Here is an 18,885-nt window from a genome sequence, read left to right on the forward strand (position 1 = left end):
TTTCCCAAATAAATCTGACCAATGGAATTGAATTGCTGTAAGCACTATTGGGTCGAGTGCATGTAAATTGGAGCAAACTTGCTAGGTTTCATTATTTAGTTGAAATAAACATTTCTAGTGGTAATGATAGCAATAGCACATTCTTTCTTTGGCATTCTTTGCTTCGTGAGTAGGCCTTAGACCAGGGATCCTCAAACTACGGCCCTCCAGCTGTTGCGAAACTACACATCCCATGAGGCATTGTAAAACTCTGATATTCACAGACATGACTAAGCATGATGGGAATTGTAGTTCCCGAACAACTGGAGGGCCATAGTTTGAAGACCCATGCCTTAGACATTTCACTTATAACAGCTTTACACATAAAAAGGCTCTATGTAATTAATACAACACATCATGGGCCGCAGAAGCCTTTTTTATTTCTCATACACCTTTTTTTTAATCCTACAGTACAGGAGTATTCATGAAGTCTAGGCATAAACTGGTACCTTCAGGTAATTGGACACTAGAAAGCCTTTTGAAGACATGCCCCCTGATCCTCCCCTCCCCCATAACCCTATCCCACTCTGTGAGTCCTCAGTTTTTTGCTTGTGTCCTAAGGTGATGGACCTTTCTCCCTTACAGAGAAGTCACTCTTAGCTTAGCTAGTTTATTATTTTATCTTCAGATTCTTCATCAAATGTTCACTGTCTGCTAATTCAACAAAAGAAGCAGTGCTTTCAGATTGGTGCAACCTCGATAAAAACTTGAACTGTATCCGGACCCCACGATGTGGGGTCAGCCTTATAATGTTGTTTCGGACACTGGCTCCTGCATGGGCGTTCACTTGGGCACTTTGTGCAACGTGTATAGTTAGCAACAGGGTTCTATACAGGTACAGGAGGGTAATCTATATCTATGGAACCCAGACCCAGAAGTCCCTATGACTGGCGAAGCCTTAACCATATATAGGGACCAGCAATGTGCATGGGTAAGACAGTCGCTCTGCATTTCTGACTTTTACTGTAAAGAAACAAGACTGGATTTGGAGTATTCACTTTTGTAGTGTAACATTTTCAAACTTGGCTCTAAATTTTACCACTCAGAGCTTAGTCTCAGATAGATGGCCAGGTGTTGCGTCACACCAAGGTTTGCACATTTTTTTCACCACCTCCTCATAGAGCCCTTTATAAGATACTCTACGCCAGATTGTTGTGTACTCCTTTTTGGACATGCTTACTACCCTGTTTCTTTTTTGTACTCAGTACCCCACAGGGGATTATCCTCACATGCATCAACGGCCGAAATCAGGTGAAAGGGAGCCACAGCAAAAGCTCATAGCTGTATCTCAGGCAGTCAACAAGCAGCTTGTATGACAACTAAAGGCTGTAATACAGCCATTACTGTCCACCACCCAAAAAAAACATGCTCCCTCTCCAGCTCCACCGTCTCTATTTGAGTCAGAAGTCAGATCCTAATGATTAAAGCCCTGGTGTGGTGAAAGTGTCAGTTGGCTCTATTTTGGATTGAATAAAGATTGATTTTATTAATATTCACTTTGTTGCCGACTTCACCTTACCTTGGACTTTTGTGTGCGGATTGGACACTGCTTGTCAGGCACAGTGAATGAACAGTGCTTTAGCCCATTTTATACCTGCAATTGGGTTGTAGTGCCAGCACTTTAGCAGATCCCGATATGTCAGACATAGAAGGGAATAAAGAGGATCTGGAGGCGGTGTTAGAGGAGGCTATGGAAGATTTCTCACCCGCAAGCTCCTATTCACCAGATGTTATGGCTTCATGCAGTATGCTTTCCAATGTGGATATTTTCACTTCTGCTGTGCGCAAAAGCCTCTGCATTGTTGCACTTAAATCTCTCCAGTCTCGCCATGACCCTTTTGGGTACGAAGAGACCTGCTAAATCTAAAGACATTTCCTGTTTATGAAAAAATAGAATAGACAATTTTTTAAATGATTCTTACCCCCTGTCAAAATCCATTGCCAAGCTCTTTCCAGTGGAAAAAGATTTCACTGGATTGCCCCATCTCAATCTTAAATAAATATCTCTCTGTACCACTTGAAGATGTTCCTTCATTCGATGATTTTGCAGATAGGAAATTTGAGATGCTCTTAAGCCCCATACACATTATCAGTTTTTCTGCTGAGTTTTTCCTTCAGATTTACCAAAACCATATAATATGAGGTCAAACCTTAGGAGTTTCAATTTGTATGCAGTCAGGCAGGCCCTTGCACTACATGGTTTTGGTAAACCTGAAGGAAAAACTCAGCAGAAAAACTGATAGTGTGTATGGGCCTTTTAAAGGCTCTCTTTACACTTTTAGGTCCAGCTCTCCAACAAGCTTTTGCTACAGTTTGCAGCTAACTGGACCATACTTTAACTGAGCAATTAAAGCAATTCTCTTCTGCCCTGCTCTTTTTTGTGGTTTCCCTAGAACAAGTAATGACACAAATTTCCAGAATGGCACTCATTTCCATTCCCATGCACAGAATCCTGTGAGTTAAAGCCTGATCAACTGAAGCTGCCTGTATAAGACAACTCACACAAATGCCCTTTGTAGTAGGATGCATCATTTTGAGGGGGCACTTGAAAATGTATCAAAGTTGTCATAGGTGGAAGGGTTCTTCCTTGCCAGAAAGTTTTAAAACCTCCTTTCTTATTGGCCTCTATATTCTCAAAATGCAGGGCTCCTTAAGTCTGTACCTATTTCTCTTTCGTTCATTGACGGACACAGCTCCATTAATCTTGACCGTAGGGTTATTATGCCACCTTCAGGAGAGCACTAGGCAGAACATGTAATACATGTGAAAAACAACAGAACTGAACAGTTCTGCCCAGGGGGCGATCCCTCCGGCAATAACCCCTCAGCCTGCTTCCTGCAGCTCAGTTTTTTTTCTGCCTAGTGAAGGAGAAGGCCCTAGGCTCCCTGCCGGGACCATCGATCCTGTTTTTTTTTTGTTTTTTTTGCCTTTTGCGCAAGATTTTAAGATCCTGTGATCTTCTATCAACAGCCGGCTGGGTGACAGGCTGGATAATATAGATCCTTGTAGTCTCCCCAGCCTGGCCATCAAGCGTGTGCAGGCCCTAGCTACGTGCTGGGACGTCCACAACATGCCCCTCAGGCTTCAGGGGTGGCCAGTAAGCGCAATGCTCTGGGGCTCTCATATGACCGGACTATAGATGTCTTTGTCACAGTGCGCCGTGCTCGGGTGTAGGTCTGTGATGTGATGCTTCCAGCTTGTCTGGATGGTAAGTACAGCTCTCCCTGCCTCAGCAGGACAGAGCAGCTGGGCATTCCCTAGGAGGTCGATTAGGGGGTTCTTCTCTCCCTGTCCCTGTTTTTCTCTCCCCTGCCCCCCCCTGGGGAGAACTCAGACTCAGGCCCCACAGTCACTGGCAGCCCCTGCTCTGATGTGTCAGAGGACGCTGACTGGGACCAATCGGACAGTGAGGATGATTCCGGATCTGCGCAGGAAAAAGCGCTAGTTGGAGCACTTCTCACCGCTGTGCATGATACCCTGAAAATACAGGATGCGGCAGGATCCTCTGCCGAGGTGGTGGTGCCTTTTTAGGCCCCGTAAGCCAGCCCGTACACCTAAGGTGTTCCCATATCGGTCTTACTTTGTTACGTTCATATACAAGGAATGGGGAAGCCTGCAACTGACCTTTTCGGTCCCAAAAAGAATGGCGGTGCATTACCCCTTTGAGGAGAGCCTTCTTAAAAAATGGTCAGCTCCCCCGGTCGTGGACCCCCCAGGATCCAGGTTAAACAAAGTAACCACGATCCCGGTTGAAGGGGTTCCTGCATTTAAGGATTCTACCGACAGGAGGGCCGAGGCAGTGGCCCGATTCATGTTTACCGTAGTGTGGTCAGCGCTATGACCAGTACTGGCCACGGCATTATTGTCGCAGACCCTTACTGAGTGGGCAAAACTATTGCACCGTGAATTGGAGAAGCAGCAGTCTCCTCCAGTCTGCGTGGAACTAGCAGACCAGTTAGTGCACAGCCTTAAGTATGTCTGTGACGCGCCCCTGGATACACTTCCCTTGCTCTCCAGAGCATCAGTATCAGCAGTGGTGCTGCGGTGCCTGATCTGGCTGAAATTCTGGTCTGCGGACCAGGCATCTAAAAAAGCCTTGACGGATTTACCCTTCCTTGGTAAGCGGCTATTTGGAGCCTCGCTGGATGACATTATTAAGAATGTCACAGGTGGAAAGAGCACGTTGCTTCCACAGGCCAGGAAGGGTAAGGAGCCACACCGCAGGCAAGGGCCCTCCTTTTCTGCTCAAAAGAGGCTTTTTCGTCACACAGGAGTTTGCAACTCGGTGGCCCTCTTGGATGTCCGACCAATGGGTCTGCAAACTAATTTCATCGGGCTACAAGATAGAGTTCCTCTCTTGGCCACCAAACAGATTCTTTCCCTCCAGCATACCCTTACTCCTGGCTTGCCGGGAGGCCCTGTTTGGGGCTGTAAGGGACCTGCTCAGCTGCAGGGTGATAGTACCTGTTCCAGAAATGGAAAGGTTTCAGGGATTCTATTCCAATCTGTTTGTAGTCCCCAAAAAGGAAAGGGTACATCCAATCCTGGACTTAAAAGCCCTCAATTGCTTTTGAAAGTACAGAGGTTCAGAATGGAATCAGTTCACTCCATAGTCGCTGCACTCCATCAGAGGGACTCCCTGGTATCTCTGGATATCCAGGACGTGTACCTGTACATACCCATATGCCTCGGGCATCAGAGATTTCTGCAATTTGCAGTAGGGGAAGACTACTACCAGTTTGTGTCTCTCCCCTTTTGGCCTGGCTTTACCACCCGAGTCTTTACCAAGGTATTGGCTCTAAATTTGGCGTTGTTGTTGGGATCTCAAATCGTGGGTTACCTAGACGATCTCCCTCTGAGAGCAGCTTTCACCTCAGAATTAAGGGAGGATGTGGCAATCACCATGCAAACTCTACAGGATTTTGGGTGGGTGTTGAACCTCAAAAAGTCGGTACTAGTGCCGACTCAGCACCTGGAGTACCTAGGCTTACTGCTGGACTCCGTGGAAGCGAGAGTGTTTCTCCCTTCAGACAAACTGCAGACTCTCAGAGCCGCGGTGAAGCCGCTGATGAACCACAGGTAGTCGTCGCTGCGTTTATGCATGCAAGTTCTGGGCCTTATGGTTGCCTCCTTTAAGGCGGTACCGTACGCCCAATTTCACACCATAGTCTTGTAGAAGGATATATTTTCCAAATGGGACAAATCTCTGGTATCCCTGGATCAGCAGATTCGGGGGAGCCGGTTAGTCAGGGACTCTCTTCTCTGGTGCCTGAGATCTCCAGCTCTTCGGTCCGGGAAATCGTTCCTGCCTCTTCATTGGACGGTGATCACAACGGACACCAGCCTGACCAGCTGGGGTGGAGTACTGGGAGTACAATCGACCCAGGGCCTCTGGTCGAGGGAGAAGTCCCAGTTACCGATCAATGTTCTGGAGCTTCGAGCGGTCAGGCTATGCCTCTCCACATGGTCGATGAGACTACGAGGATGTCCGATCAGAATCCAGTCACGGCCAGTGGCATATGTTAACCATCAAGGAGGAACAAGAAGCTCGGCTGCAGCACGGGAGGTCACTCACATCCTTAGGCGGGCAGAGCAACACGTACCGGCCCTGTCGGCCATATACATCCCGGGCGTAGAAAAATGGCAGGCGGACTATCTAAGTCACCAGATGCTGGACCCACGAGAATGGTCACTGCATCAGGAGGTGTTCAGGCTTCTTTGCCTGCGGTGGGGCACACCAGATGTGGATCTTCTGGCCTCTCAGCTCTATCAAAAGATATGATGGGTTATGTCCAGGACAAGAGATCCTTGGATGGATGCGTTGGTGGCTCTATGGGAGCAGTACCGGCTGATTTACGCCTTCCCTCTGCTCAAACACTTTTACCATGTCTGCTCCGCAGAGTGGAGGCCGAGGGGATTCCAGTAATACTGATTGCCCCAGATTGGCCTCGGCGTCCTTGGTACGCCTGGTGGTGGATGCTCCTTGGCAGTTGCCTATGCGAGAAGACCTTCTGTCACAAAGTCCGTTTCTACATCCTGCTTTACCGTCGCTGGTTTTAACAGCATGGCTGTTGAAAGCCAGGTGCTAAAGAACCGAGGTCTGCCGGACTCTGTAATTTCCACTATGCTGAGGGCATGGAAATCCTCTTCTCAGAAAGAAATACCATCGTACGTGGAAAGCTTATATCTCCATGTGTGAGAAGGTGGGGTGGCGTCCTTGCACCTATTCGGTATCCAGGATCCTGCTGTTCTTAAAGCGTGGAGTGGACCTGAAGTTGGCTTTGAGCACCATCAAGGGACAATTATCAGCCTTGGCTGTTTTTTTTCAACGACCCCTGGCGTCTCACTCATTGGTGAGCACCTTTGTGCAAGGGGTCCGGCATGTAGTCCTTCCGGTGTGTCCACCCCTACCTCCGTGGGATCTGAACCTGGTGCTATCGGCGCTTCAGAAACCGCCATTTGAGAACATGAGGGAAATTCCCTTGTTGAATCTTTCTCAGAAAGTGGTCTTTCTAGTGGCTATTACATCTGCCAGGAGGATTTCTGAACTGGTGGCCTTGTCTTGCAAGTCGCCCTGTCTGGTTATCCACAGGGATAATGTGGTGTTGCGTTCGCAATTTTCTTTTCTGCCGAAGGTGGTTTCTGCCTTCCATCTCAATGAAGACATTGTGTTACCATCTCTGTGTCCTCCAGCTGACACATCCTAAGGAGGTGGCCCTCCATTCCCTGGACATTCTGGTGGCACCATCCTGGCCCAGAAGGCCTTGGTTCCTGGAGATTGTGAGACTGACCATAGACAGGCCATGGATGCTTCCATGTCACCCAGATCTACTGTCTCAAGGTCCTATATTCCACCCCAATTTACAGTCTCTAAATTTGACGGCATGGCTATTGAAGCCAGGTTGTTAAAGACCGTAGAATCTCAGGACCAGTGGTGTCTACTCTAGTGAATGCTAGAAAAGCTATCACGAGGATGATTTATCATGAGTTCTGGAAGACTCCTATTGCTTGGTGTGAAGCCAGAAAATGGCAGCCCCGGAAATATGTGATTGGGAGATTTCTCTCTTCTCTATAGTTAGCTGTGGAAATCAAATTGCCTTTGAGTACAATCAGAGGTCAAGTTTTGGCCCGATCAGTATTCTCCCAAAGGACTTTAGCCTCCCATTCACTGATCCAAACCTTTATGCAAGGGGCAACTCTCTTGCTTCCCCCCCATTAGGTCACCTATGTGTCCTTGGGACTTGAACTTCATGCTGTCTGTGTTACAGAAACAACCATTTGAAGCTATTAAGGAAATTCCATTAGACTTGCTGTCACACAAGCTAGTCTTCCTGATGGCTATCACTTCGGCTATAAGGGTGTCAGTTTGGTCAGCCCTTTCATGCAGGGAACCGTACTTGATCCTTCACCATGACAGAGTCATGTTACAACCTATTCCCCACTTTTTGACAAAAGCGGTGTTGGCCTTTCATTTAAAGCAGGACATTATTTTGCCTTTTCTCTCAGCCTCGTTCGGGCAGGCAGCTTCCAAAGCTTCCATTGCCAATTGGGTCCGTCAATTGGTCATTCAGGCCTACGGTCTGAAACATAAAGCTCCTCCCTTTAGGGTGAGAACTCTTTCTACCAGGGGTGTAGGAACCTCCTAGGCAGTGTACTGCGGGCTGCTGTATAAGTTCTGATGGCTATTGTTTGTTTGGCAGGGTGTCTCCCACTCCTCATATTAGCCTGACTGAGTACATCATGGGAGACAGAGATCCCTCCCCTCCTTTTTTTTTTTTTTTTTTTTTTTGAGGATTTAGTGCTTGCTACAATACTAAAGTATTTCCTGTAGGGGAGGGGTTATATAATGGATCACTTCCTCTCTGAAGACCCTTGGTCTACCAGTGTCCATTCACCTAGTGAAGAAGTATAACCCAGCAGGTAATGAATATTAGCCTGACTCTGTGTCCCATGATGTACTCAAAGAAAAGGATATTACAGGTAAGTATGGCGTAAAAATCCTATTTTTGACTTAAAAAAAAATAAAAATAAAATAAAAATAAGACAACAGTAAAGTTAGCCCAATTTTTTTTCATATAGTAAATGATCATGTTACGCCGAGTAAATTGATACCCAACATGTCATGCTTCAAAATTGCGCCCACTTGTGGAATGGCGACAAACTTTTACCCTTAAAAATCTAGGCGACATTTAAAAATTCCTACAGGTTACATGTTTAGAGTTACAGAGGAGGTCTCGCAGCGATACCTCACATGTGTGGTTTGAACAATGTTTTCATATGTGGGTGCGACTTACATATGCGATCACTTCTGTGCGCAAGCTCGGTGGGACGGGACGCTTTTTTAAAAAAAGTGCATTTTTTTTTCTTATTTATTTTACTTTTAATTTTAACTGTCCTATTAAAAAATAAAATTTTGGGTCACTTTTATTCCTATTACAAGGAATGTAAACATCCCTTGTTATAGAAAAAAGCTTACAGAGCTCTGTATATTTTTCAAAGCCTCCCAATTAACATCTTGGTGGCTTACGTTAAAACCCAGAAAATGCAGAAATTTATATGGAAAAATAGAGATACACATATTGTCTATAAGATAATGACTAGACCAAAAGTAAATGGGGGCTTATTTCTTCCAGACTTTAGGAAGTACCATGTAGCGGCAGTGCTGCCGAGAATAATAGACTGGGTTCATAGCGCTTCCTATAAAAAATGGGCGTCACTGGAGCCAAACATAAGTAAATAATTTTTGGGCTAGATTATCTGGATACCATGGCAATACAGAGGCCTTGCTAAAGAACTGGCTCCATTTACAATGCAAACATTAAGATCGTGTGATAAGCTACTTAAAAGTAGCTTATGGCAATACAATAGTCCTTTGATGCCTCTCAGGTACAAAGTATTTCCCGCCAGGTAAAGTGAATAAATTGTATTTGAAATGGACTCTGTCAGATTGTCTGAGACTAAAAGATATTCTGAAAGGAAACATCCTTTGTTCAGTATTAGAATTGCGAGAAAGATATGGCTCATCACCATGGGGTGTTTGGAGATACATTTCACTCCAACACTTTGTGGACTCCCTCCCAAAACCCCTTCGCTCGGTTAGCAAACTTAGCCCATGGGAAAGACTTGTGGACCAAGGGGGAATAAATAGACATGAGATTTCAAGTATATATAAGATGTTGACTGACCCCCCAGATTCTGGGTCTGTGTGTCTTTTGGAGAGTTGGGAAATGGAATTGAACCTGCCTCTACCAGAAATATTTAAACATAAAATTATAGATTATTTGTACTCCACCTCAACGGACACAGGGACAAAAGAAATTGATTATAAATTGTTAACAAAGTGGTATTATGTCCCATTAAAATTGCATAAAATTAACTTTGAGGCTTCGCATCTGTGTTGGAGGGTATGTGGGGCCATATATGGTGGCAATGTCCTTTGATACAGCCTTTTTGAAAGGAAGTATTGCACTTAATTAAGATGATTAGCAAGGTTGAAATTAGGTATGAACCTTGGCATTGTTCCATGCAATAGGTGACTTAAGGAGAAATGATAGAGCAGCTATTGCCCCATTCTTGCTAAATGTAGCGAAAGCATTAATCCTGAAGCAATGGAAATCAAAGAAAATACAGACAATAAAGGACTGGTTTGGAGAAGTGCAAAGAACTAGGCTAACACAAGAATTATTTTATTTACAAAATGATCTGAAACTAAAATTTAATAGGACTTGGAAGAGTTGGCTAGACTTCAAATAGTCTTTGATTTATTTGAGTTATATGGGCAGTAAGAACGTCATTTAGAAGCACCCCCCCCCCCCTTTTTTTTGTAAGTGAATCTATAAGTAGCTTCTGGCCATAGATCAACTCTCTTACATTTTAATTTAAAAAAAATAATCGTTAATTGTTTGAGGGAGGGAAATTAATGGAATGTGTCAAGGAAATATGGGCCCTTTTCTGTCTTTATGAAGAACTTTGAAAGCTTTGAAGAATATATATTCTTGGAGTGACCTATTCTTCTTCTGTTGTTGAATGATTTGTATATATATATGTTTTTGAATGTTTGTAAGGTTTTATGTTTATATAAAAATTAATAAAAATTATTGAATAAAAGAAAAAAGCACGACAGGACCTCTTAAATGTGAGATCTGGGGTCTAACATTTACACTAAAATGCAATAAAAAAGAAATGTCATTTTCTTTTTGCAAAAAAATAAATAAAACATTTCCGCTTTAAGATCATTGGGCAGAAGTGGCGTTTGACATTGCTTCCACCATTCAGTGTTATGGAGCCGAGCGGGGGCTCCATGCCTATCGGGGGCAAGGTTGCAATCGTCTCCGCTGCTACCAGCGGCTCTATCAAGCGTCGGCGATGACCTGAACGCGGCGGGAGGGGGCGCCCCCCGATAAAAGTGAACTTGAGGCGAATCTGCCACGGAGACAACTTTTATCTGAAAGCCAGCCGCTCACCGTTGTTGAAAATACGATGGTTATGGCAGCTATCTGCTGCCATAACAATGCTATTTAGCGTCAAAATACCAATGTACAATGACGGTGATTTGCGCTAAGTAGTTAAAGCAGGGGTGTCCAACTCAGTTTCATCATGGGCAACATCATGTCCATAGCACCCCCCCCCCCCACCCCTTCTCTTTTCAGCTCAGACCTGCTGACTGCTGAGACAAGGTGGGGTTGGAGACATGGGGGGGGGGGGGTTGCCGGAGAGGTTTGAGGGCCACATGAAGGGGCCTAGAGGGCTGGATTTGCTCCACAGGCTTGTGCTTGTCAAACCACATTTGACAGTGGTCATCAACCCCACGAACAGGCCAGGTTTTGTGTATTGGGGGTGAGGGGGGGTGGATGAGGAGATTGCAGACTAGAATACTACAATCGCTGAGCAGAAAATTATATCACCTGTGATGTTATCTTGTAAACCTGGGCTGTTAGTGGGCCCTGAGGACAAGGTTGATGACCATTGTTTTAAGGCACCTTTAATTTCACATGCAATGCTGTTTCTTCCACTAGGAATCCACTAAACTGAAGTCTGAAGTACAGATCTGCAGTGACAAGTTACAAGGCTCTATAGAGGAAAAAAAGAAAGTAGAGCAGAAGCATCAGGCAGAGCTGAAGAAAATTCAGGCATCAATTGATGAAGAGAAGAAAAACCATCAGAAGGATTTACAGACTGTCGCGACTCAACTAACTGAGAAAGTGAGTTGTGGTTGTTTTTTTACAATAGCACATGCACAGCGGTAAGCAATGCAGCATGTGTCAGAGCTGTAGAAATTTGTAAAATCAATACATTGAATTTAAAATTCCAATGCACAGTTTTAAAGCTGAACTATGGGCACGAAATTATTGTATTGTATTTCATAGCAACGCAGGTTTAAATCCACTGGGGTGCACCAAATGTCTTTGACATTATCACCATGCTTTATATAGCTTGTGCAGAGAGGAGAGGAGCCTAGCATGCCCACCTCACTACAAGGCTGCCTTCAGAAAACCTTAGGAGGGTGGATACAAGACCATTCACCCTGCACAAGAAGAGGGCAGCAGCAGTGACTGGTCTGTATTACAGGAAACTAGTGTACAGATTATGACACAGATCTGAAAAAAAAATACACTTAGCACACCACGATTCCAGTAAGAATATACACACCTTTGGCCTATAGACAATATTTGCTTATCATGGAGTGCAGCTTTAAAATAAATATGATAGATTTTGCCTGAGAAATGTTCATCTTTTTGGGCAGTCTATAACCTCAGCAAATATGCAGATGGCTGCTCCTATCTGATCCCTATTGTTTTTCAAAACAAGAACTGGTGCAAGGTGTGATGGCCAATGTGAAAATGCCTGTTTCTGCCAAGACTATTAAAGCAGTTGTAAACCACAGATGTTCAAAAAGAAAAAAAACTGCAAGGCAATGGCGTAATGTGCTAGTATGTATTACATTAGCACATTATGAAATGCTCACCTTGGAATAAAGCCCCCAGAGCTGTAAAGTCACCGCGAGCTCCAGTTCTGTGATTGGCCAAAATCCGCAAAATGACATCACTCCTGCACTAGTGTGCTGGAGCACTTGGTTCCGCCACGAAGCTCTGAATTTATGGCCAGGTATGCCGGACCTGGCATGCGCCAGTGATGTCACTGGCTGCATGCAGGGCGAATATCTGCTAAATGGAGCACGTTTAGTAGATATTAATTTGACCTACAGGTAAGCTATATTATACAGTGAGGGAAAAAAGTATTTGATCCCCTGCTGATTTTGTACATTTGCCCACTGAAAAAGAAATGATCAGTCTAAAATTTTATTGGTAGATTTATTATAACAGTGAGAGACAGAATAACAACAAAAATATTCAGAAAAACGCATTTCCAAAAAAGGTACAAAATTAATTAGCATTTTAACCACTTCCCATCCGGGCCAATTCTGGTGCTGTAAAATCATAATTTTTTTCTAGAAAATTACTCAGAACACCTAAACATTATATATGTTTTTTTTTTAGCAGAGACCCTAGGGAAACAAAATGGCGCTTGTGGCAACTGTTTATATCACATGGTATTTGCACAGCAATTTTTTTAATGCGTTTTTTTGGGGAAAAAACGGTTTCATTAATTATAAAAAAAAGAAAAAAAAAAGGTAAAGTTATGAAAGATAATATTATGCTGAGTAAATAGATAACCTAACATGCCACACTCGTGGCATGGCGCCAAACTTTGGTCCATAGGCGTCACTTTAAATTTTTTTTATATTTTTTAACAGGTTACCTGTTTAGAGTTAGAGGAGTGTGGGCTTTTGCTTCTGTGCGTGAACCGGGACGGGGGTGCTTTACTTTTTTTTTTATTCTTTATTTTACTTTTATTTTTTTATTTCTACAATTACTCCTTAAAAAAAATGTTTTGCTCCTTTTTTTTTTTTTTTTCAAGTTACAAGGAATGTAAACATCCCTTGTAATAGAAATAGCACGTGACAGGTCCTCTTTGTGGAGAGGCTTCTCCTTCAGTCTGGAAAGACCAAGATAAAAATATAAACTGTCTCGACCTTTCCAGCCGCGTCCCTGGCAATGTTTACTTCTGCCGGGCCAGATGTGACATCATAACATCGCACCCGGGCCTCCGAAGGTCATAGAGATGACTGGGGACCATCTAGTCACCAGAAATCTCCATGCTCAACTCCTAGTGGCGACCGATTCGTTCTCCGGCTCGTCGATCGCAGAGGCAAGCTGGTACAAGCACGGGGGGCGAGTTGGCTGTCCAAGGATGTCAGGGACAAGATTGTAGACCTACTCAAGGCTAGAGTGGGCTACAAGACCATAGCCAAACAGCATGGTGAGAGGGTGACAACAGTTGGTGTGATTATTTGTAAATGGAAGAAACACAAATTAACTGTCACTCTCCCTCAGTCTGGGGCTCCATGCAAGATCTCACCTCATGGAGTTTCAATGATCATAAGAACAGTGAGGAATCTGCCCAAAACTACATGGCGGAATCTTGTCAATGATCTTAAGGCAGCTGGGACCTAGTTGCCAAGACAAAACCGTGAAGGACTGAAAATCTGCAGTGTCCGCAAGGTCCCCTTGCTCAAGAAAGCACATGTGCAGGCCCATCTGAAGTTTGCTAATGAATATCTGAATGATTCAGAGGAGAAATTAGTGAAAGTGTTGTGGTTGGATAAGACAAAAATCAAGCTCTTTTGCATTAAAGAGGAAGTAAACCCTGATGGGTTTACTTCCTCTTTGATTCCCTACAAAGGTAAAGCATAATGGACTACTATGCATCGCATAGTAGTCCATTATGTGTCCCTTACCTGACACAGGAGCCAGCGAAGTCACCGATGTCCCCTTGTGTACGGAGCATCCATCTTCTCGGTGGGTCTCGCTGCTTCGGCGCTGTCATTTGACGAAGACGCAATGACGTCACTCCCGCACATGCGCACAGGAGCCGGGAACCGTGTAGGTTTAGGAGATATTTCTTGGCCCTACAGGTAAGCCTTAATCTAGGCTTACCTGTAGGTCAAAGTGGTTTGTAAGGGTTTACAACCACTTTAACTCGTATTTGCAGGAGGAATGCTGCCTATGACCCCAAGAACACCATCCCCACCGCCAAACATGGAGGTGGAAACATGCTTTGGGCATGTTTTTCTGCAGAACAACTTCACCCCATCAAAGGGACAATGAACGGGGCCATGTACCATCAAATCTTGGGTGAGAACCTCCTTCCCTCAGCCAGGGCATTGAAAATGGGTTGTGGATGGATATGCCAGCATAATAATGACCCAAATCACATGGCCAAGGCAACAAAGGAGTGGCTCAAGAAGAAGCACAGCCTCCAGGCCTTAATCCCATAGAAAATATGTGGAGGGAGCTGAAGGTTAGAGTTACCCAAATGTCAGCCTCGAAACCTTCATAATTTGGAAAGGATCTGCAAAGAGGAGTGGGACAAAATCCCTCTTGAGATGTGTGCAAACCTGGTGGCCAACTACAAGAAACCTCTGACCTCTGTGACCTGCCAACAAAGGTTTTGCCACTAAGTACTAACTTATGTTTTGCAAAGGGGTCAAATACTTATTTCACCCATTAAAATGCAAATCAATTTATAACTTTTTTTAAGTGCATTTTTTTGTTATTTTGTCTCTCACTGTTAAAATAAACCTACCATTAAAACTATAGACTGATTATTTCTTTGTCAGTGAGCAAGCGTACACAATTAGCAGGGGATCAAATACTTTTTTTCCCCTCTCTGTAGGCTTACCTGTAGGCAAACATTATCAAGCAGGGTTTAAAACCGCTTTAAAAAAGAATTTCAACTGTGAGGTCATGTGACTGCCCTGTAGAGCTGCACGATTCTGGATAAAATGAGAATCACTATTTTTATTTTTTTTGCTTAGAATAAAGATCACGATTCTCTGCATAACCTCATCTTTTACATTATACAAAAAAATTGGGATAACTTTACTGTTTAGCTTTTTTTCTTTTTTTTTAAATTCATTGAAGTGTAATTTTTCCCCAAAAATTGCGTTTGAAAGACATCTTCGTAAATACAGTGTGACATAAAATATTGCACTGACCACCATTTTATTCTCTAGGGTCGCTGCTAAATAAAACGTTTATATATAATGATGGGGGGTTCTAAGTAACTTTCTAGCCAAAAAATTTTTTTTAACTTGTAAGCAAAAAGTGTCAGAAAAAGGCTTAGTCTTTAACCACTACAATACAGGGCACTTTCACCCCCTTCCTTCCCAGCCCAATTTTCAGCTTTCAGCGCTCTAGCGCTTTCAGTGACAATTGCGCGGTCATGCTACACTGTACCCAAATGAAATTGTTATCATTTTGTTCGCACAAATGGAGCTTTATTTTGGTGTTATTTATTCACGACTCCGTTTTTTTTTTGCGATATAAGCGCAAAAAAAGCGGAAATTTGGAAAAAAAACAATATTTTCTTTTTTCTATTTGAAAAGAAATCCAATAAAATCAAATTTTGTCATAAATTTAAGCCAAAATGTATTCTGCTACATGTTTTTGGTAAAAAAAAATCCGTTAAGTGTATAATAATTGGTTTGTGTGATCACTGACATATGTACGCAAATGATCATGTACATATGTGTGCAGGTGATCACGTACATATGTGTGCAGATAATCATTGGGACATGTGATTTTAGTGGGACATATGTGGGGGACATGTTTTTATTATTAGGGACATGTGTTTTTATTATTTGGGGACATGTGTGTTTTGGGGACATATGTGGGGACTGTGTTTGTACTGTGTGGTGTGTTGTGTGTTTACACTACACTGATGATCAGTGAGTAAAAAGCTGTAAAAAGCAGCCCATACTCACTGATCATCAGCCGGCTGCAGCGTTCTGCTCTCCTCTCCTCAGCGGTGACTTCCGTGTGAGGAGAGGAGAGCCGATTGCCTAGCAACCGGCTGTTTGTTTACATCACATGACGGCCGTGATTGGACACGGCCGTCATGTGATCAGGAGGGCCAATCACAGAGCCCTCCTGCCGATCTGAGATGTGCCGTGTCCGGGTGACACGAGCACATCGGGATCGCGCCGCTGCGCGGGCACGCGCGCGCGCGATCCCGCTACTCCTGAATGACGTTCCTGAACGTCCTATCAGGAGTAGACGGCTCCCACCCGGCCGTATATATGCATTGGCCGGGTGGGAAGTGGTTAAAGTAGAGTTCCAGGCAAAAAGAGAACTCTGTCTTAAATGGACAGGTCGGCTTGGGGTACCGACATCGCGGGCTCCCTGGACAGGTAAGTGCTGATAACTTTAAAAAAAATTTCCCCAGTTTGGAGCTGCGCTTTAAGTGGTTAAACTGACCTCATTTACAGACTGAATTTCATCCCTTTGATCTAAAGGAACCAAATGATGCATTGTTTCTTTTTATATCGGCACTGAGCAATGTTGAGATAAACTTTTCAGCCTTTTTTTTTATTTGACAGCTCTGAGCAGAGACCGGCTCTGCACTGTGTATATGAATCATGGAAATGCTGGATTAAGATCGTGAGGGTGGTTGAATCGAGATTGCAATTTTTTTACTTAATTGTGCAGCTTTACTGCCCTACCATGCCTATGGCTGACTTTGAATTTGCTCTAGGCATGGGATGACCATTACTCATAACCTTCGACAAAAGTCTTATGTCTGTGGTACAGTCAATTACAGCAGACCCAAGACACTTAGCAGCAGATTTAAAAATGTGGCTGAGATTTATAATAAGAATTAAGAATTAAAAAAAAAAAAAAAAGAATATCGCTTCTAGCTATGCTAGGATCCCCTCCCTTCTCCATCAACACAAACATAAACATTCTAGCTTTAGGTCCCCCTTTTTCTCCCACAGTGCAGGTGCAGCGCAGTATCTCCATAGATTTCGTGCAGGTAAGCTGCGCTTTACCATAGACTTCTGTTATGTCCCACGGTTTTGGTGCGCTTTCTGACAGGACATCAAAAGCCCTGCATACATCATCCAACTGTGTATATATAAATTCAATACTGTCAACCAAAAGTGTATTTTTGCTTTTGCTGGTTTAGTAATTGAATTCTTTAGGTTGAAATTGGTTCTTGAAAACTTAACATTTACTTACATATTTTTATTTATTTTTTTAGACCCAAGTGGAGGGAAAACTACAGCTGCAGATTACCTCTCTGACTTCAGAACTCACTGCTGAGAAGAGCAAATTGTCTGATTTACAGAAAACCACCGATGGCCTTCAAGAAAAACTGGAGAGCCTTCAGTCTGACATGTATGGAAAGGAGTCTGAAGTCTCAGCAATGCGCCAAGATCTAAAAGTAGGACTTTTAGACAGTTTGATTTCTTTTAACATGTAATACATGGATACTTATACGTACCAATGGTAATAACCACACAATAATATGCTTGAAGCTTCTGTTTTCTGGTGTTTTAACAAAATTTTTTAAAGATGCTTCTTTACCAAGCTTCACAAAAAGCTGCTGGGGGAAAAAAAAACATACGGATAGTTACAGTGCCTTGAAAAAGTATTCATATCCCTTGACATTTTCCAAATATTGTCATGTTACAATAAAAAGCGTAAATGTATTTTATTGGGATTTTATGTGATAGACCAACGCAAAGTGGCACATAATTGTTAACTGGAAGGAAAATGATAAATGGGTTTTTAATTTTGTTTACCAATAAATATGTGAAAAGTGTGGCATGCATTTGTATTAAGCCCCCCTGAGTCAATACTTTGTAGAACCACCTTTTGCTGCAATTACAGCTGCAAGTCTTTTTGGGGATGTCTCCACAAGCTTTGCACATCTAGAGAGTGACATTTTTGCCCATTCTTCTTTGCAAAATAGCTCACACTCTGTCATATTAAATGAAGCAGCAATTTTCAAGTCTTGCCACACATTCTCGATTGGATTTAGGTCTGGCCTTTGACTGGGCCATTCTAAAGCATGGACATGCTTTGATCTAAACCATTCCATTGTAGCTCTGGCTGTATGATTAGGGTGCTTGTCCTGCTGGAAGGTGAATCTCCTCCCCAGTCTCAAGTCTTTTGCATACTCTAACAGATCGCCCTGTAATTTGGCTCCATCCATCTTCCCATCAACTCTAACCGGCTTCCTTGTCCCTGTTGAGTAAAAGCACCAAACAACATGAGGCTGCCACCACCATGTTTCATGATGGGGTTGGTATGTTCAGGGTGATGTGCTAGTGTTAGTTTTCCGCCTCACATAGCATTTTGTTTTTAGGCCAAAAAGTTTAATTTTGGCCTCATCTGATCAGAGCACCTTCTTCCACATGTTTGCTGTGTCCCCCACATGGCTTCTCACAAACTGGAAATAGGATTTCTTATGGCTTTCTTTTAACGGTGGCTTTCTTCTTGCCACTCTTCCATAAAGGCTAGATTTGTGGAGTGCACGACTAATAGTTGTGCTGTGGGCAGATTACCCCACCTAAACTGTGGAACTCTGCAGCTCCTCCAGAGTTACCATGGGCCTCTTGGCTGCTTCTCTGATTAATGCTCTTCTTGCCCAGCCTGACAATTTAGGTAGACGGCCATGTCTTGACAGGTGTGCGGTTGTGCCATACGCTTTGAATTTTTGGATGATGGATTGAGTAGTGCACCATGAGATGTTCAAAGCTTGAGATTTTTTTTAATAACCTATCCCCGCTTTAAACTTCTCCACAACTTTATCCCTGACCTGTCTGGTGTGTTCCTTGGCCTTCCTGATGCTGTTTGTTCACTAAGGTTCTCCAACAAATCACTGAGGGCTTCACAGTGCAGCTGTATTTATACTGATATTAAATTACACACAGGTGGACACGGGTGACTTCCGAAGGCAATTGGCTTCACTAGATTTTAGTTAAGGGTATCAGATTAA

General features: G+C 43.5%; 1 protein-coding gene across 3 annotated transcripts in view; it reads left to right on the forward strand.

The window, feature by feature from the left end:
* The window catches only part of EEA1 (early endosome antigen 1), a 175,420-nt gene that overhangs the window by 122,881 nt on the left and 33,654 nt on the right, over positions 1-18,885 (forward strand). For all 3 annotated transcript variants that reach the window (XM_077470781.1, XM_077470782.1, XM_077470783.1), the window contains 2 exons: positions 11,055-11,240; positions 17,143-17,325. In XM_077470781.1, coding sequence (XP_077326907.1) covers positions 11,055-11,240; positions 17,143-17,325 — 369 coding nt within the window. The remainder of the gene's footprint in view (positions 1-11,054; positions 11,241-17,142; positions 17,326-18,885) is intronic.

This window comes from Lithobates pipiens, unplaced genomic scaffold (assembly GCF_037356315.1).
Source record: "Lithobates pipiens isolate NorthernLeopardFrog02 unplaced genomic scaffold, aLitPip1_a1.2 Scaffold_8, whole genome shotgun sequence".
NCBI lineage: Eukaryota > Metazoa > Chordata > Amphibia > Anura > Ranidae > Lithobates > Lithobates pipiens.